We start from the raw sequence: 19,524 nt of genomic DNA, 5'->3' as shown, positions 1-19,524 counted from the left end.
GAACAATGCATATTTTAGCGATGCGAATGTTCGTGAAAACGGTTTTCACCAGCCCAAGGCCAAGACTTATGTTACCGGCAATTTAAATAAAGTCAAGTGTCAACCTTGCCGGGGGGTGCAATTTTAACATCAACAAGCATTATTTTACGCAGCATATCCTAAAATCGTGCTGATCTTTAAGCTGATAACAAACCGAGCCTGTATTTCTCTGCAACCCTCAAAAATCGAGTTCTCGAAAGTTTTGACAAAGTCATTGCCGATTTGCCCACGGCCATGAAATTACCAAATTGTTTTTAGATTTTGTGTAATTCCCACGTTCACAGCACGTTTACTGCGCACATCTGTTGGATAATGTTAACGATAAACTTGTTAAATAGAGCGAACAAAACATGACAATAGACGGCTTTGTAACAAAAAATGAACGTTGCGTTTAGGTGTTAAAGCGTATAACTTTGCAATTAGGGCAAAACTGTACACAAAAACGGCAAAAACATATACGGGCACATAATTAATTTGTCGAATCTCCCTTCTGGAATGGCAAAAGCCTTAAGCCGGTGTCTTTGTCGATCGTGCAACGCTGCATGAGCTCCATATATGTCAAGTTCTCGTTTGTGTTCGGGTCGAAAAAGCCTTTCGTATCATCTGAGGGATCTTCAAGCACACCATGGAGTCGTCGGTCAAACAGACCACGCTCAAAGGCGACATCTACCGGTAGTCGATGGTTGGCGTGGGGGTCGATAATTCCGCCAGTTGCTATTTGTGCTTCCAAAAGTCGAATGCCATGACTTTCTACCACTAGGTTGCGCTGCATAGCTTCGAAAAGTGACAACGGTTCGTCGCTCAGTTTGGTCTTATAACCCAGGACGGCCTTTTCAGCGCGAATCAAAAGTGCTTCAAATTGGCGATCAATCAAATTCTCCTGGGTTGCCTCGGAAACAGTCATTTTGCCCCCAGTTTGAGGGTTGATAATACTTCCAGTCGCCGCTTGTGCCTCCAGGAGACTGACAGCTGTTCCACGCCGGATAATACCCTTCTTGCAAGCATCAAAAAGTGACATTACATCGCCGTTATCTAGTATAAGTCCAGCAATCGGTTCCTCGCCCTTCAGAAACTGACTAAGTTCGCGAGCTACTTCCGTTTCCTCAACCTCTCCGTACTCAAGTTTTTTCATAGTGTCCTCTGTAACCAGTCCGGTTTTGAACAGATCCAAGAGCTTGACCACTTTCCTCCATCCCGACGTGAACACAATTTCTTCACGTTTCTTTGCTGGTGTCGCCGCTGGTGTGTCGAGATCGGGGTAAAGATATTCATCTGGCGATTGGACGGCGGTCACTTCTTCCACAACCTCCTCTTTAACGTTGTCCTCTTCAACTACTCGTCTTTCTGGATCCGGCTGCTTTACATTGTCCATTTCTTGGCTAGGGCTGGCAATACTTTCCAAGTAGCTCCCAGCATCAGAAGTGGTATCCTTCGGTTTTGACGTCTGCGAATCATCTGTGTGGTCTTTTAGCAGGTTTAAGTCTGTCACCGCGTCTTCGGAAACTGACGACGCTATGGAAGCTTGATCGTCTCCGCTTTTCAGTTTCTCCTCGTAAGCCTTTTGATCACGCCGATCTAGTACACCTTTACTCGTTGCGTTATGATCAGGGCCATCCATTATGTCACTTTTCACCTCTTTCGGCTAAAACAATAGTTGTAAACATAAATACACTTATCACGTATAGTTAACTCAGCAGCTTTGCATACCTTTCTAGAAACAGTAACGGCCACTTTGTATGGCGCAGCGTTGCTTAGTATTGCCAGGGCATCCTCATACTTCATAGAGTCGAAGAACACGGTGACGCTGTCGATGACGTCACCTGCGAGGTGTAAAGGTCATCAAACCCAAATCCAAATTTTCATCAGACCAACATCTATCACATTCAAAAGTTACCTCGTTTCAGTTTGCTTCCAGCTGGACCGGTTTCGCGTACGTCAGATACGATCACGTCACCGTCTTCGTCGGGCATAATGTTAAAGCCGTTGGTAGGCGGGTCTTTTTGGTCGAGCAAAACTGTAAATATCTGTCAAAAACGGAAATTAAAATTTTACAGTATTTGGTAATTGCATTTACCAACAATGCTAACGTACATCAATTTTGTTTTTAAAATGAACAGTTTTAAGTGGTGAACAATTATTATCTGCTTTCCATGGCTGGCGAGCATACGGTACTGACACCATAAAGAGATAAATACTTGGCACAGGAGTTAATTTTATCTGACAGTTATATTTGATGATTGATTTATGTAAGGAGTTATTGTAGTTGTTTTCGAAGCGTGACATATTGAAGGAGTTTTGGAATTTTTTAACGCGATATCGTGTTTGTGAGATGAATGTGAAAGTATATTTCTTTCATCAACAAACCTCTTCGCTGCCATCGCGCGGATCTTCTTCAGTTTCAACTGTTTCTGGAACATGACTTTTTCCATTCTACAACATGAACGCATTGTAAAAGCATACAGTGCACACTGTTTCGACCTATAAGGTCTCATCAGTGCTTTTACATTGATACTGTGACACTGAGCCGACTTCACTGTGGTTCCCAAGCAGTTGCTTGGCCATTGTGAGCCAGTTTCATCTGTGCTGTATGCCCAGTTGTGGCATCGCACAGACTAGGTGATGCATGGGGTTGTACCCTGTGCTCCCAACAAACTGGAGTGCCGTTGAATGGCTACACTAGCCAATGCGGCCGATCTCTCGTCACCAGCTGCACTGATGAGACCTTATAAGTCGAAACAGTGTGCACTGTCTGCAGCTTATGAACGCATTGTTTACCTCATTTCAATGCAACGCAACAAATATGATTACAATCAATACGCCAAATAACAGTTGGATATTTTTGTCGTACGCACAGAAACGTAACGAGCGTATTAGGGACCTTTAAACCAATAAAACCAAAAAGTGTTATCCAACAGCTGAAGAACAGGGCATCACAACAATACAACTCACAAGTGTGGGATGTTGTGTTCCGCCGTCTGTGACCACCTCCTTCAAAGTGTGGGTGTTATTGTCGGGTTCAGGCTGGGGTACAGCCCCGTAACCTGAACAAAGGGTACAGAAAATGTCAAAGCAGATTGCTCGGATTTTGGAGACTCCCGAACGCTTTTTAAACGTCGGCTTGCACAGTGTAGTACATAAAGTGGTTCGCGTTTAGATTTCTAAATTTAGTGGTACATATAGGCGCTTTTTAAGACAAAAAAAAGAATACTTGTTTTGTGAACACACCCTTGCAAAGAAAGGGAACAAACCGCAATAAATTGTATGAAAGCCAAGATCGTACGAATTAAACTCCTGGTCACATTCCTCTTTCTTTTAGCAAGTGTTAAAATATTGACAGCGATTGTCCGGTATATGAGACTGAACAAGTTATACTACCAACAGAATCTTGTATGCGAACACTTAATATATATTGGGAGGGTCAGATGGGTTTAGAAAACAGAATGTTGATTACCTTGCGAATGCGGCTGGTTCAGGAGAGGATTGTCAAATCCGCCAAGTTCAGGGTCAGGTTTACTCTCTACAACACAAACATGACCGGGTTATTGGCAAGGTTTTAAACGCTCACGCAGGAGGCACCAAAACCCCTGGGATCGACGCAGCTGACTTGTTGATTGTGGCGGATGTGTAAAAACTAAATATAAACATATGATCATCCAAACTGTTGAGGATTGTATCTTGTACTGTGTACCAAGTTTGCTATAGCAAATAGCGTAAAAGCGTGAACTATTACTAAATATGGCCCATACAAGTTGCATTAGTTACGGACGTGGCAGAAAAGCGGATTTTGACTTAGACATTGGGGAGCCAAAATATCTAACAGATGCCTGTTGGAGCTAATTTCATATTAACTTAAATTTGAGATTACATTTCAACAGCTTCTAACGATAAACTGCAGATTTAAAGCTAACCAAGACTGTAGTTGTAGTGTTTTGTTGGTAAGCAAAACGGGCAACGAGAGTTTGTGGTCGGTCATGGTTAGTTAGACCTCAACCTTAAGGGATCGTCGAAACAACCGGTTTGTGCCTATGGGCGTTGGCGTTACGCACGTCTTGAGCACTTTTGACGATGGGTGAAGCTTCTAGTTGACATTTGCGTACCCTTTAAACTTCACACATGGAGCAGAACAGAGTATTATGACACATACAAAAACGGTGCTTGTTTTTAACATTTGTCGACGGACGTTGCTAAATCATATATATTTATTTTTTCTTTAAACGGTATCCATTCTATTTGAATAAGATATCGATGATGCTGAAAGGTGAAACATAAGTTATATGTCTCAATTTCATAAGGATGACTAAACGTGTTCATAAATTTGAATCATTAACGGTAAAATTATATTTCGAAGCTCATGTTTTACAGATGCCGGTCTACAAGATACAAGCAATATATGAACTTGTTTATCCGAATAAGCATGGATGTAGCGCTCTGGTTTAATGGGAACGGATATCAGGCAATCACAGTAGATCAATTCATGCGACCAACCGCTTTTCTCTAATTGGTTCCGTTACAAAGGATTTAGGAAACAGCATGAACTAACTGCCTAAAAAGCCAATAGACATCCATTCAAAGTAGGCGTGGCTTTGCCCTTGCACTTTAAAGTTTACAGATAATATCAATCCCTATTCTTGCGGAAAAAGTATCTTTTAACCCGTATGTAGGCATAACCTAAAAACTGACACCGCACAAACTTCAATAAAAATATATTCAATCACAAATTGGCATGTTACAAAAGGTCCGAGCTGCTTATGTTTTCTGTAATTCAAGAATCGTGAATATTAGCAAAAAGTGGGAAAATAGAAAGAGTAACGACATACCTAAAAAGCGTAATTGTAGTGACACAATCTCATAACGGCAAACTTGAAATATTACATACAAACTCAACAAAAGAAAAAATGACAGGCCTAAATAGAAGAGTGTAAAACCCTGCCTCGATCATTTTCGATACATACTTGAACTCAGATGAACCCGGTATAAAACTAATGCAAACTCTTTAAGCGGTAAGACGTATCAATTAAAGTAATAAATAGTCTACATGATAGTTTAACCAATGGAACATAAAAAACATAATAACACATTGTTCACACAATGCTAGGGCGTTGAAACAACGGGTACTTACGTTTGCAGCAGTAATAGTAGATTAAAAAGAAGATCACGGCTACTGCAATTACAACACCCAGGGTTCCGAATACGCTTGCTACAACAGCAGTGGTGATAGACTGGGCGTCGGCAGCGCCTACCAAAAACAGCAGAAGACCAATAAACGTCAACATCTTCCAACTTCAAGTGCGAATGAGCCACACTCCCCGCACCAACGCACCAAATTGTGATTCAAGAGACGATCCTGTCGCTCACTTGCTCGGCCTCGAGAAAGAGCTGGGCGCTGGCGCATTCCTTTCACGCACGACGTCATAATGGCCTTTTGTACGGTTGAGTGCTCACGAGGCGAGAATGAAGCAGGGGCGCCAAGATAGCACTGCGTATGTGGGCACACTGGCAAGATGTTTTGCCGGAATTTGTTGTTGTTTGTCTCTGTTCAGTTTCATCAGGGCGTAACGCAGTACAAGTTGTAATATCCCCCGAAACAAAAATCAATTTTATGAAACACCCCCCTTTTTTAATTCCGTTTCGGTTTTAATTTAGGTCTTTATTTTGACAAATATTTTTACCAAATGGCACTGTCCAACATTCTTCACTTGTTAGTTTTTTGTGTTTTTAGGGACTTCTTTCGAGTCGTGTGCGGAAAACAAACAATCTGACCACTTTAAAGAACGTAAACTGTAAAAGCCTGGCATTGTGTTTAGGAACTACGGTTGACATTTCTTGAATATCGTACCAACTTCAAAAGCTTCATTTCAAGTCAAGACCAAACATTGTTACCTTGGGCAACTATTGTGATTCACCTTTATTGTGCGGTTACAACTTACAATGTTTGCGAAAGCTTTCAGGCCAACTTCTACAACGATTTCACGATAAGAATGCATGCTGGAAATTTAAAAACATCCCAAGAATCATAAATCTACTTTAAGCATATAGGCTATAGCGCAAGCCGATTAAGTTGATATCAAAACGTTTTAAGTTTTCCAAATCAAACTCTGTAGCCAACATTCACTTCGCATCTTATCCCATTACACTGGCCAACACAATTTTTGGTGTCTTTAATGTTAAAACTGATATTGACTAATTTTGGGGTGCAGATTTCAAAAATCATTACGGTTTTCTTCAATCAGATCAACTTTTTAAGTTATTTACAAAATCAAAATTTATGACCATATTGATTCAATGACATTAAAATCATGCTTTTATGTGTTTGTTAAAGCTTTGTTACATTATACACATCAATTTCCTACAGTGCAGTCAGTTTCATAGCATGAATATGTGTTCTATGCTAATGCTCTGCCTAAAAATGGTTGGTGCAGGCTAGTGGTAACTTTAAACTATACGTGTTTTATGGAGTGATTTTCAGACTCGTAAAGCAAGGGGGTAAAACTAAAATTAATAGTGGCTAGGTCATCTATAAGGTGTTGCATGAATTAACAAGATGTTTTATGCTACCTTACTGGTGAATATCCATACAACACAACTAAAAAGAAAAAAAAAAAACGATTTGTATCAAATGTGCATATCTTGCACACTTCGATGTGACTTTAGGGGTTTAGGGCAAGCAATGGGCTCCACTTACCTAATGTTGACTGGAATATTGCAGTAATGAACAAAAACAGTAGAAAGGGACTGAAATTATTAGAAAAGAGTACATAACTAAGTTATTAAGCGATCTGAAAAATTCGGTACGAAAATAAGTATAAAGCTACACTTCCCTTAAAACGTAAGGGATATAAATGATGAGAATTAAGCTGAAAGGTTCCAACAGGATATCAGTAAAATGAGACGTGTCTAAATAATGTGGTCCTGGCTAACTGCTGTTGGTCAATTAAACGGGACGATATTGCTGCCAGTCATTTCTGAAAGTTACAGAAGTAAATGTGTAGGCCTATACCCGATATACCTAAAAACTTACAAATTTGAAACATTTTTTTGTTTTATATGTTGAATTTTGTTGGTTAGGAGAATTGTAGACTTTGTTTTAAGTTGTTTTTATTCGTATTTTATCAGGTATTTCAAACTGTTTCTTGTAGGACTGTTCTTAAACGAATGATTGTTTAAATCTGATAATTATTTCAAAAACTATCAAGTGCTTTTATTATCTAATTATAAATATTTTTTAAGAGAGTAAAACTTAATGTAGTTGCAAAGCTAATTTTATCAAACAATTATAAGCGACATTTGTGATGACACAAACATATGCACTGCATACGTGTTTGTAACTTAGCACACTGATTACCCAAAGCGCATTAGACGACAAAATGACAATTTATACCATGTATTACAAGTCAGTAAATTTTAAAATGTGAGCAATGAACAAGGAGCAAAATTTGGTGGTAGTTGCGAGAGTATACATGTGTTAAACAAAACAATATTAGTTTTAAAGCATAAACAAAGCATACAAAAGACCACGAGTTGATGTAAATTTAGCACAAAAAATGCATTTGTTCAAACTGAAGAGTTACCTCCTAGCCTTCCTCTGCTTAAAAGGCAAAAGCCTTAACCCTGTGCCGGTTGCAAATGTACACCTCTGCATAAGTTGCAAGTAGGTTAAGTTCTCGTTTGTATTCGGGTCGTAGAAGCCTTTTGTGTCATCTGAGGGATCTTCAAGAACACCATGGAGTCGTCGGTCTAACAAACCTCGCTCAAAGGCGACATCTACCGGCAGTCGATGGTTGGCGTGGGGATCGATAATTCCGCCAGTTGCTATTTGTGCCTCAAGAAGTCGAACTCCGCGGCTTTCTGCCACCAAACCCCGTTGCATGGCTTCAAAAAGCGAAAACGGCTTATCACTAAACTGCGTTCTGAATCCCAAAACCGCTCGTTCGGCACGAATTAGAACTGATTCGAACGGTCCACCGATTAAATTGCACCGTGTGGCTTCAGTTACATTCATCTTGTCACCGTTTTTGGGGTTAATAATGCTCCCGGTAGCAGCCTGTGCCTCCAAAAGACTCACAGCAGTACCACGTCGAATGATGCCTTTGTTGCTTGCTTCGAAAAGTGACATCACGTCGCCATTGTCCAGCAGAAGTCCGCCAATCGGCTCTTCGCCTTTCAGGTACTGAACAAGATCAATGGCTACTTTGTGTTCTTCCACTTCGCCGTTTTCTAGTTTCTTAACAGTGTCTTCTGATACGAGTCCAGATTTAAAAAGATCGAGAAGTTTGACCAGCTTTCCCCATGCCGATGTGAAGAAAATTTTATCGCGTTTCCTAAAATGCTTGACGACTTTACTCTCCTTATCTGGTTTAGCGGATCCACTCGGAACTTGGTGGGTGGATAAAGCGGCCAAGTCTTTAAATTCAACTTCCTTTACAATTTGAACAGTTTCTTGTTCCTTCTTGTTGTCCTCGTCTATAATTAAATTACTTTTCTGTTCGCTAACGACATTATTGGGTAATTCGCTGGATGATTGTAAGTATTCGCTCATCAACGGATCAGTTTGAACCTCAACCTCAGCTGTTACCACATCTCTATCATGTCGATGTTTTTGTTTGCTTGTGCTGACATATACCTCTGACAATCCCGAGCCGGTTTCTTGTTTAGACGACAAATTTGTTGCTTTTTGTTTAGCTTGGCAATTTTCACTCTCCTCTTGCACAAAAGCTCTGTTTGTGGGTAAGGTGTCCCTTAAGCTTTTCTCGTGGCTCGTTTTCGTAAAACTCTCGTGGTTTATTTGCAGTTGATCCCGCTCGTTAAGCAATTTTCCCGAGTTGCTCTTCTCTTTGTTGACCTCCGCCCAGCCGTATTTTAGCTGTACAGAAAATTTTATTGTTAAGATTTTCGCTGTGTCAAGGTAGGCTATCAAAAACGAGTAATGGCAAATAAATCCTGGTTTCAAAATGAGAAAAGCGCGTCAAAATATCAATTTGTGAACAAGATTTGAACGACTAAATGTTTATAAGATTTTCTGAAACAAAAGAGTTTTGTTTCTGTTGCTGGTTATAGGCCTGCAATTAAAGTAAATTAGGACTTAAAAATGTCGTCACCGTTTCGCACAAACGAGGTAATAACTGTTCTTACATTTTTGGAAGTTCAAATGTTTTTAACATTTTCGACCGTACTTTTTCGAGTACGACGTTCTGAAACCAAAGTTATTTAAGACTTCCAAAGTGCAAATTAGGTAATGCTGTCATGTCAATGCTACTCATCACAACAGGTTAAATCTCTTTTCATTTTAAAATGCTTGTTTTGCTTACCACTTGGGATTTGTTGTGTATAAAATCCACCTCATTGCAAGAGTCTGTTTTGACGTTCAGGTTTAAGGTAGGATTTGCAGAGTGCTTAAGGTTGGTAAAATCGCTGCTGGGAAGCGGCAACGCTGAGGATATCTGTTGCCCTTGTTTTTGTTCATATTGCACATGTTCTTTCTTAAGCACTTTTTGTGCTGCATCTTTAGGTTGATCTGTCTTGTAGTGATAATAATGATGGATTTCCTTTGACTGCGAACAAGTTCAGATCATCAGTTACTTGTAAAAATGATATTTTTATGGTTGGTATTGTTTTATTTTTCAGATGATATATCAAAAAAGGCGGAAATACTTGGTTGTTTTTGTTTTATAAAGTATTTCAACAATTTGGACTCAGCTGCTACGCCTAATAAGTGATCTAGTATCAAATTGCTCATTGGACATAAGACCAAAGCACGAAAATTCCACTGCGGGGACCGAGAGTGATTATAGGATTGTTATTAAAGTGGGACCAAGTTGTGGGACATTTTGTAGTGCAATAAGATTCATTAGGTTTTTATGGTACCTCACTGGTGTTTTTCATTTCAATAACCAATAGGTCATCTTTTGAATAGTTGTTGACAAAGGTATGGCTTTGATTTATAGAAGATTCGTGAGTTTTCGAAACACGTTGCTTGTTTGGAGCGTTTTCTTGTTGTAATTTCGAATTTACAATGTCTTCGGAAAGTGAAGTCGCAGTCGCCATTAATGTTTCCTCCCCAGTTTTGAATTTCTTTAGCTTAAAAAATGTTTTGTTAATAAGCTGCAGACAGTGCACACTGTTTCGACCTATAAGGTCTCATCATGTTTTGTTAATGTTTTGCAAAATAGGTAACGTTGCTCAGTTACAACCTACAGTTTTTGTGTATCTGGAAATGTTGCAAATCGAAGTTGTTTAGATTACGTTTGTGCAAATTATCATGAAAACGTTTTCGTACAGGTTAAAATAGTGACAAAAAAAACTGCAAATGATGACAATACAGACTTCTTTAAAGTTCCCTGGTTTGCCCTAAAACTTTCCGCAGAAACTCAAAACAAACCGCATAAATATTTTAATTTGACAAACACCGAATTCTTGTCGAAGCACAAAAACTCGCGACCTCTTATGGTTGTTTGCACGCCGCATTGGGGAAACATGTCTCCGACAAACTTTTGCCAGGGTTTAGACCAGTGGTTGCCAACCTTTTTGTAGTCATGGACCTCTTTTATAAATTTTATATGTCCGCGGACTATACGTTATACTTTTGGCAGAATTTTAATCAACCTTTACAGTCCTTAAATCTCAAGAAAGTTCTGTACTGTACCAGTCAGTGCAACAAAAAAATAAATTTTCTGGTGTACATACGAAACAAAGCACTACAAGTTTTATTGTTAATGTGTGTTGTGATGTCACAATTAAGATGATAATCACACAAAAAGCAACTTTTCTTGATCCAAAGGTTTGATAAACAGTTAGCACGAGTATGCAGGATTGCAAAAACGGTTTGAAAACTTACAAATATTGTACTGTTGGTTGATGGTATTAAGAATGTTTGCCTCCACGGATCCCCTAACCCCAGGTTGAGAACAACTAGTTTAGACTGAGCAAGTCAGTTTTTAAACACAAGCGCAAAGGAGTTGTAAACTGATTTTTACCAAATTTAACTGTTTTAGGTAATATTTTCAATAGTAGTTTATCGAGTACAACATACTGTACCTAAAGTGGATGCAAGTAAAGTTGTCATGTCAATGCTTTCTACTCATCAAAACAGTTTAAAATCATTTTCGGCGTTTAAAACGCAAATTTTGCTTACCGCTTGGGGTTTGTTGGGTACAAAAACCTCCTCATCACTCGAGTCTTTTTCACTGCCAAGATTAAAGGTAGGATTTGCAGAGTGCTTAAGGTTGGTTAAATCGCTGCTGGGAAGCGGCGGCGCTGATGGTGTCTGTTGCCGTTTTCTTTGTATTTGTTCATATTGCACATGTTCTTTCTCAAGCACTTTTTGTGCTGAATCTTTAGTGTAACGTCCCGTGAACGCGCCCCGGTTATAGCGCGGAACGTCACACGAGGAGAGAATTGAAACGCGATTCCTAATAGCCTCCAACAACCAGTCCACACAGATAGATGTTTTGCTGATCTTATTAGGCGAATTCTTTGAATGTAGGACGATGAAAACGAATAGGAAACGTATAGGAAACGTTAGGAAACGTATCGGAATCGGTTTCTGCACAAAGCATGACATTAACACACTGCGCTTTAAATGCAGAAATATAGCACAAATCTTACCAACTGTTGTGGTAACCGGAGAGAGTAAATAGCACGGGTATTCAACTCGCATCAATTACTGGTACACACCTAAACATTCAATTACATATATCACCACACTGCGCCTTTATGACGTCACACACAGTTCTTACCAAGCTATGTTGGGTGACAGTTCAGAATAAGTCACGCTTCACGTGAAGATAAAACAGAAATACTGCGTAAACAAAATGCAACTTAAGCACCTTGTCTAAACCCAATTACACGTACAGTACAAATATTACAAAGCGAATGACATATCAAGTCATTGCGGTTAAGTTCGCATTCATTACAATAATTCACATTTTGGGGTCATTAAACACATATGTACAAAGTGACTCACCAATAATCGTCAACACGACAATAAATAGCCTTTTCTAATTCAACCGACGCAGCACCGTGCTCCACGGAAGTCAGCAACAAAAAGAACTGAACCACGTTGCGTTATCACACAAAACTGGCAGCCGATTATTACGTCACACAACGCCATAGATTACAACACAAGTTGTACTGAGGAAATGCGGGAATCAATAGAAATCTGCAATTACTGGCAAATAAGATGTAACATACCCCCCCACAATGTACGAATCCAAGGAGTACATTTACAACACAACACACAAACATCGGCAGTAATTGCGAACACAATAAACACACAACTAATCACGCATCGCGTCGTCGCGGCATAGCAAGCACAATTTTGCAATTGGGCGTCTGAGTGCTCCAGTGTGAGTCTTGACGATCACCTGACGCACTACTCCCTTCCGATCAGGAAGCACATCGGTCACGCGACCCAGAAGCCATTTGCTCCTAGGCTGATTATCATCCGCTACAAGCACAATGTCGCCGACCGTGAAATTAGAATGTCCATTTGCCCACTTCGATCTGGGCATTAGCGTCGGCAGGTACTCGCGCGACCATCGCCGCCAAAATTGGTCGGCCAAGTATTGTACTTGGCGCCAACGGTTACGATGGAAACAGTCCTTCCCCGTAAACAGTCCAGGGGACATATTCGGCGCTGCACGTTGCAGCAGTAGGTGATTTGGTGTAAGGGGCTCCTCATCCTTCGAATCGAACGTCACCGGAACCAAGGGACGAGAGTTCAGGATGGCCTCGACCTCCACCATCAGCGTCATCAATTTCTCATCGGACAATGTCTGCTCCGAAAGCAGAGCGTTGAGAATTTTGCGCACAGAGCGTATCATTCGCTCCCAAACCCCACCCATGTGGCTGGCAGTGGGAGGATTGAAGCTCCACGCAATATCACGTTGTTGCAGATATTTGTAGATCTGCCTTTGATTCCACCTGTTCAGCTCTTCGCGCAGGATGCGCTCAGCTCCAACGAAGTTTGTGCCGTTGTCGCTGTAGATCTGGTCTGGTCGTCCTCGACGACCGATGAAACGTCGGAGAGCTCCGATAAAGGAGTCCGTAGACAGTGAATGCGCTATCTCGATGTGCGCGGCCCTGGTGGAGAAACAGCTAAAGATGCACCCGTACCTCTTTACCTCACTTCGTCCTTGCTTCACAAGGAAAGGTCCAAAGTAGTCGACACCGACCACTGAGAACGGCGGCTTATTGGCCTGCAGTCTCGCAGCAGGAAGGTCTGCCATCATCTGTTTGCCCAGAGAGCCATTTCTTCGTCGACAGGAAACACACTTGCCGAGAACACGACGAACCGCTACCCCTCCTTTGATGATCCAGTAGCGTTGCCTGAGAGACGACCATGTGTGTCCCATTCCAGAATGGCCAACCTCGTCATGCTGCTGCATAATCACCAGGTCTGTAAATCGATGGTCGTATGGAAGAATCATCGGATGCTTCACATCAAACTCGACACATGCACGCTCGAGCCTTCCACCAACTCTCATAACTCCATTGACAAGAATTGGGTTAAGCTTTCCAAGAGCCCTCTTTTTCTTTGGAAAACGAATGTCTTCTCCTTTGGCCTTCAACATCGCAGCGATAACGTTCGGAAAACTTCGTTTTTGTACATACTTAACGATCTCCAGCTCGGCAGCCTTGAGTTCAACAACGGTCAGTTGCCCAGTAGGTACTTTATACTTGGCAGGAAACCTCCTTGACATCAACATCGATTTGAGTCTGAGAAACCAGCTTACAGCCCTTTTCAGCCGATTGAGTGATGAGTATCTGGCAATGAGTCGATCCGTAGCGGATTCGCTGGCGACCAGACAAACGGTTTGAGTTTCTTTCTTTACCAAAAGAAATTCGATTGGTAATGACGACAAGTCTGGGCAGGAAGGCCATGTATCTTCTTGCTCCCAAAGAAACTGGGGTCCAGTAAGCCATCGGCTGGACCTGAGGAATTTATTCACACTGAGTCCACGAGACGCCTCGTCCGCTGGATTTACCTTGGTGCTGACGTGTCTCCATTGACTAGGCCGGGAAACATCCTCGATTTTGGCCAAGCGATTTGCAACAAACACTGGAAAGCGCTTATTGCAGTTGCGAATACTTTGAAGAACCGCAGTCGAATCCGTCCAGAACACGGATTGGCATTCGTCCAGTTGCAGCTCCTTTCTTACAAGTTGATCCAACTTCGCTGCAACAACGGCCGCCGTCAACTCCAAGCGGGGAATCGAACATGTCTTCAGGGGTGCAACGCGTGCCTTGCCTATTACAAACGAGCAGTGAATGCGTCCTCGCTCGTCTACCAGCCTCAGATAGGTCACCGCACCGTAAGCTGTAGATGACGCATCTGCAAAATGGTGCAATTCCGTTTTTCGCACCTTACCAAAATCGTGGGGCTTCACGCATCTTGGTAGAACGACGTCTCCTAACCGCGGTAGTTGCTGCAACCATTTTGCCCACGATTCGGAGTCTTCATCGGAAAGAACGTCATCCCATCCCAGCTGCTTTCTGCAGAGATCTCTTTGCATAGTCTTGGCCACCACGATCACAGGCGCTGCAAAGCCAAGAGGATCGTATAAGGAACTTACCACCGACAGGATTGTCCTTCTGGTGTAGGCTGTAGGCTGCTTTACATCGACATTGAAACCGAACTCGTCCGACGAAACGTTCCATCGAACACCAAGTACCCTCTCGCAGGAGGAACCATCCACGTCCAGCTCCTTCACCGATTTAGCCCGTTCCTCTTCATCAATGGACGCGAGAACTCGCTCGCTGTTGCTAAGCCACTTGGTTAGCCGAAATCCCTTCTTCTTAAGAAGTGCACAGATCCCTTTGACCAACTGAACTGCTTCTGCTTCAGTCGACACGGATTTTAAACAGTCGTCAACGTAAAAGTTATTTTCTACAGTCTCGACGACTTCATTAGGAAATTCGCTTCGCAAATCATCAGCGGCTTGTTTAAGACAAAAACTCGCACAGGAAGGTGAAGACGTTGCTCCAAACAAATGAACAAGCATCCTGTGCGCGGTGGGCCTTTTCGACACATCGCCATCAGGCCACCACAAGAACCGAAGTGCATCGCAATCTGTCGTCTTCACACGTATCTGATGAAACATGGCCTCCACGTCGGCCACGAGAGCTACCTTTTCCATCCGAAACCTTGAAAGAACTCCTACTAAGGAATTGGTCAGATCCGGACCCTGGAGTAGAGCATCATTCAACGACTGGTCGCGGTATTTGGCAGCACAGTCAAAAACTACCCGCACCTTTCCGGGCTTGTGTGGATTTGTAACAGGGTGATGCGGCAGGTACCATACTACCTCTGCTGACTGTTCCTCATCTGGAACTTCTTCGGCATAGCCTTTAGCTATGTAACCCTGCACCGTCTTGGTATACGCATCGCGTAGCACGGCGTCGCGTCTCATGCGACGTTCCAAAGAACCCAAACGATTTAGCGCCATGTCCCGGTTGCACCGAAGCGGTTGTGCGTTCGGGCGCCATGGCAACGGCAACTCGTAATGACCTTGCTTAAATTGCACACTGGTTTTCATTTTATCCAAGACGAACCTGTCTTCACGCGACATAGGCATCGCGTCGGGGTTGGTGTCTTGAAAGTCGGTCTTCCACATTCGCTCTAACTTCCCTTGCAGCGAATCATCGGCAACTTGAGTAAAGTTGACGGAAAACAAATCGGTTGACTTGCTAGAGACAGGTCCTGCCAATGCCCATCCAAGTGGAACTCTAAATGCAACAGGTTGCTTCGGTTTTCCCTTTCGTACCTCTTGCACGAGAAAGGCCTCCGGAACGTCCAGCCCGATGAGCAACAAAGCTTCACTGCAATCTACCTGTGGGAATGACAGGTCTCTGATATGTGGCAGCGCATCCAATTCCGCGTTTCTCGGAAACTTGTTGGCGGCAATAGGCAGACAATCAACAGCGAACACCTCGGGAAGTTCCACAGTTGTGGAGCCATCGAGCGAAGCAACAGATAAATTTACTCTTTTGCCCTTGCGCCTGCGACTGTCCCCGTTGATCGTTTTAAGCGTCACGTTGCTAGGTTCACCTTGCAGCCCAAGCTTATCTGCCAGTTTCTTGTCGCACAAGGTAATGCCCGAGCCAGTATCTAAAAGAGCGTATGTATTAACAGCCCTACCGTTAGCACGGACTTTGACCGCAACCATCATCAAGTTGACGCTCTGTCTACCAGAGGAAGCATGACAGTCCTTTCCAATCGCCGACACAACCGAACAAACTGTCCGTTCCAGCGCAGGTCCTTTGACAGGAGACTCGTCCTCTCTCTTCTCTGGCGGATGCAACAAGGTGTGATGGGCTTCATTGCAGTCCCTCACGGTACACGCTTTGGGGCTGTTGCACTTAGTGGCAAAGTGCCCAAATCTGAAACAATTATCACAGAGTCTACGGCGCCGGGTGACGCGCAGACGATCGCGGTAAGGAAGGGATTTAAATTCCTCGCACTTAGCAAGCACGTGGTTTCCCGAACAGCACTGGCACAACGGGGTAGTGGGAAAATGGGAAGGTCCGGCACGAACCTTCGGCCTAGATTCTTGTTCGCTTACAACGACATGACTGGAAGCCTTTACATGACTACTTTTACCTTTCGCCTTCTTAGCTTCGTTGCGATGCTCATCGAGCATGCGGCTGAACAACGAATTTGCAATCCGATCCTCAGTTTCCACAAAGTCGACAAGATGCTCAAACAAAGGTTCACGGCCAGTATCTCTGAGGATTTTCTCAACACGCCGTTTCCAAGCCTCCTGCATCTTAAACGGTAGACGATTCACAACAGCAATCAACGTAGGGTAATTATTCATCTCGGAATGCTCGTCAATGTCTGAAAGTGTAAGTAAACAATCGCGCAGCGACTGCGCAAACTCGCTTAAACCAGCAGCATCGTTCGGTCGCAATTCTGGACCGTTGACAACACACCTCACACATGCATGAGCGATTATGTGTGACTTGCCAAAGTGGTCGTACAGTAACTGTCTCGCTTGTTGGTACCCGTTTACCTTTAGTCTAAAGCAGTGTTCAATCAATTTACGGGCTTTGCCATCACAATGCTGCGCCAAATATGACAATTTGGCACCGTCGTCATCGACCTTGTCGTCGATACGAGAATCAAAATTGCGGACAAACTTCCAATAGTCCATTGGATTGCCGTCAAAAACGAGAACTTTAGGCTTTGGTCTGTTTATGTGCTTCACAAGCGATGCAATCTCATTGTCATGTACGCCAGTTGGCTTGACTGAACCATATATACAAGAATTATTTACAATTGGGTTTGTTGCGGTGAAAGAACCTTTCTCATCAACCGAAGATTTAAATTTAGGCGCATATTGGGACAGGGGATCTGACGGAGCAACATAGTCAACCACATACCGCTGGTCAGGAGGGCTTCTCTGCGACGTGACAGGCGGTGACGTGAACAACACGCGACGTTGATCCCCGATCGGCTCCTCCAGGGGAGGCGTGGTCGATTCACCAGAACCTTCCTTCACCGTCACGTACTCCGTGTTTCCTGACATCTCGTCCCAAACCTTCTCTTCAATCTCTGCGGCTTGTAGCTGATGCTGCAGTTCCAACATTTCTATTTTATCTCTTTGGCGCCGTTCTTCTTCAGCACGACGGATTTCTTCTTCGGCCCGTCGTCTGTCTTCTTCTGCGCGTAGTATTTCCGTTTGCCTGACCAGCTCCTGCTTCTGCGCAGTCTGTTGAATAGCAAGACGCGCGAGCTGTGTCGTTACTTTAACTCTAGTTCTACTGTTAGTCGAAGAACTCGAGCGCCTACTTCGTCCGCAGAACGAGTCGTTGTCCTTTGGACTCTTATCACCGCTTCCACTCGGACTAGCTATGTTAATAGGTAAAACATTGCTAGATAAAGAATTTACGTCACGAACCCAGTGAGAAACACGGTCATCGAATTCGGTCTTGTTTTTTCTCACGCTTGCTAGTTCTTCGGCAAGATCAGGATGCGCCTCGTAGGCAGCAACAGCATCGACAAAAAGATGTTCAAGCGCAACCAATACCGTCTCGAGCATCTGCTTGTTGTGGTGGTCCTTCATCAAGTACTCGGCGACTAGGTACTGTTCACTGAGACGTCGACGACAATCAGCGACCGCATCAGGAGTCGTGACGTTTGATTGACTCATCTTTGAACCGCTTAAATATTTAACAAACGGTTAAACTTGTCTTCAACACACAGTTGAAGCTTATTTCAAAAAGCAGTTGAAACTTGATTTCAACTGCAGATTGTGTTCAACACCCAGTTGAAACTTGATTTCAACTGTATTGTTCTGTTCAACTAACAGTTGAAACTTATTTTAAGAAGCAGTTGAAACTTGATTTCAACTGCAATTGTCTTCAACAAACAGTTGAAACTTTCATGTAACGTCCCGTGAACGCGCCCCGGTTATAGCGCGGAACGTCACACGAGGAGAGAATTGAAACGCGATTCCTAATAGCCTCCAACAACCAGTCCACACAGATAGATGTTTTGCTGATCTTATTAGGCGAATTCTTTGAATGTAGGACGATGAAAACGAATAGGAAACGTATAGGAAACGTTAGGAAACGTATCGGAATCGGTTTCTGCACAAAGCATGACATTAACACACTGCGCTTTAAATGCAGAAATATAGCACAAATCTTACCAACTGTTGTGGTAACCGGAGAGAGTAAATAGCACGGGTATTCAACTCGCATCAATTACTGGTACACACCTAAACATTCAATTACATATATCACCACACTGCGCCTTTATGACGTCACACACAGTTCTTACCAAGCTATGTTGGGTGACAGTTCAGAATAAGTCACGCTTCACGTGAAGATAAAACAGAAATACTGCGTAAACAAAATGCAACTTAAGCACCTTGTCTAAACCCAATTACACGTACAGTACAAATATTACAAAGCGAATGACATATCAAGTCATTGCGGTTAAGTTCGCATTCATTACAATAATTCACATTTTGGGGTCATTAAACACATATGTACAAAGTGACTCACCAATAATCGTCAACACGACAATAAATAGCCTTTTCTAATTCAACCGACGCAGCACCGTGCTCCACGGAAGTCAGCAACAAAAAGAACTGAACCACGTTGCGTTATCACACAAAACTGGCAGCCGATTATTACGTCACACAACGCCATAGATTACAACACAAGTTGTACTGAGGAAATGCGGGAATCAATAGAAATCTGCAATTACTGGCAAATAAGATGTAACATTTAGGTTGATCTATCTTGTAGTGATAATAATGATGGATTTCCTTTGGCTGCAAACAAGTACAGTTAGCATACTTTTACTTTAAATGATTTGACAAAAATACTCGGAATACTTGGTTTTTGGTTTTAAAACTTTTAAAAAAACATTATTTCAACAATTTGAACGCAGCTTTTACGCTTAAGTGATCTTGTATGAAATGGCACATTTAACATAAGCATAGATGTGCATTCTGATGAAAGAACGAAAATTTTACT

The 19,524-nt window shown here is 42.6% G+C and overlaps 2 protein-coding genes across 8 annotated transcripts; both read right to left on the bottom strand.

Moving 5' to 3' along the window:
• Nucleotides 1-316: 316 nt before the first annotated feature.
• Nucleotides 317-5,363, bottom strand: LOC145214159 (uncharacterized). Its single transcript, XM_080082632.1, has 7 exons — nt 5,159-5,363; nt 3,491-3,556; nt 2,989-3,080; nt 2,404-2,469; nt 1,934-2,063; nt 1,747-1,859; nt 317-1,681 (listed from the first exon to the last, which is right to left on the bottom strand). The coding sequence occupies exons 1-7, from the start codon at nt 5,310-5,312 to the stop codon at nt 509-511; spliced, it is 1,794 nt and encodes a 597-aa protein (XP_079938758.1). The 5' UTR covers nt 5,313-5,363; the 3' UTR covers nt 317-508.
• A 6,005-nt stretch (nt 5,364-11,368) lies between these two features.
• LOC145212256 (uncharacterized) lies at nt 11,369-19,270 on the bottom strand. Of its 7 annotated transcripts, none has more exons than XR_013856663.1 (3): nt 18,690-19,270; nt 11,772-18,198; nt 11,369-11,709 (listed from the first exon to the last, which is right to left on the bottom strand). XR_013856663.1 is itself a non-coding variant. In XM_080080313.1 (3 exons), the coding sequence occupies exon 3, from the start codon at nt 18,186-18,188 to the stop codon at nt 12,312-12,314; it is 5,877 nt and encodes a 1,958-aa protein (XP_079936439.1). In that variant the 5' UTR covers nt 18,189-18,198; nt 18,690-18,758; nt 18,821-19,270; the 3' UTR covers nt 11,760-12,311. The 7 variants fall into 7 exon arrangements, 3 of the variants coding, with proteins under 3 accessions (XP_079936439.1, XP_079936438.1, XP_079936440.1); XR_013856664.1 differs by having other exon boundaries at nt 11,999-18,198; XR_013856662.1 differs by lacking the exon at nt 11,369-11,709 and having other exon boundaries at nt 11,760-11,833; nt 11,999-18,198.
• Between the last annotated feature and the right edge of the window lie 254 nt (nt 19,271-19,524).

The sequence above is a fragment of the Phallusia mammillata genome, chromosome 2 (assembly GCF_965637545.1).
Source record: "Phallusia mammillata chromosome 2, kaPhaMamm4.hap1.1, whole genome shotgun sequence".
Lineage (NCBI taxonomy): Eukaryota > Metazoa > Chordata > Ascidiacea > Phlebobranchia > Ascidiidae > Phallusia > Phallusia mammillata.
This window is presented reverse-complemented; position numbering and strand designations above follow the sequence as displayed.

Bases quoted from the DNA above. Each gene is read 5' to 3' on its own strand.
- LOC145212256 (XM_080080313.1), bottom strand. From the start codon at position 18,188: ATGAGTCAATCAAACGTCACGACTCCTGATGCGGTCGCTGATTGTCGT.
- LOC145214159 (XM_080082632.1), bottom strand. From the start codon at position 5,312: ATGTTGACGTTTATTGGTCTTCTGCTGTTTTTGGTAGGCGCTGCCGAC. The intron at 3,557-5,158 runs GTAAGTACCCGT...TTTGTGTTGTAG, and splicing joins CTACTATTACTGCTGCAAAC to AGAGTAAACCTGACCCTGAA. The intron at 2,470-2,988 runs GTGAGTTGTATT...TTCATGTTGTAG, and splicing joins GAACACAACATCCCACACTT to AATGGAAAAAGTCATGTTCC.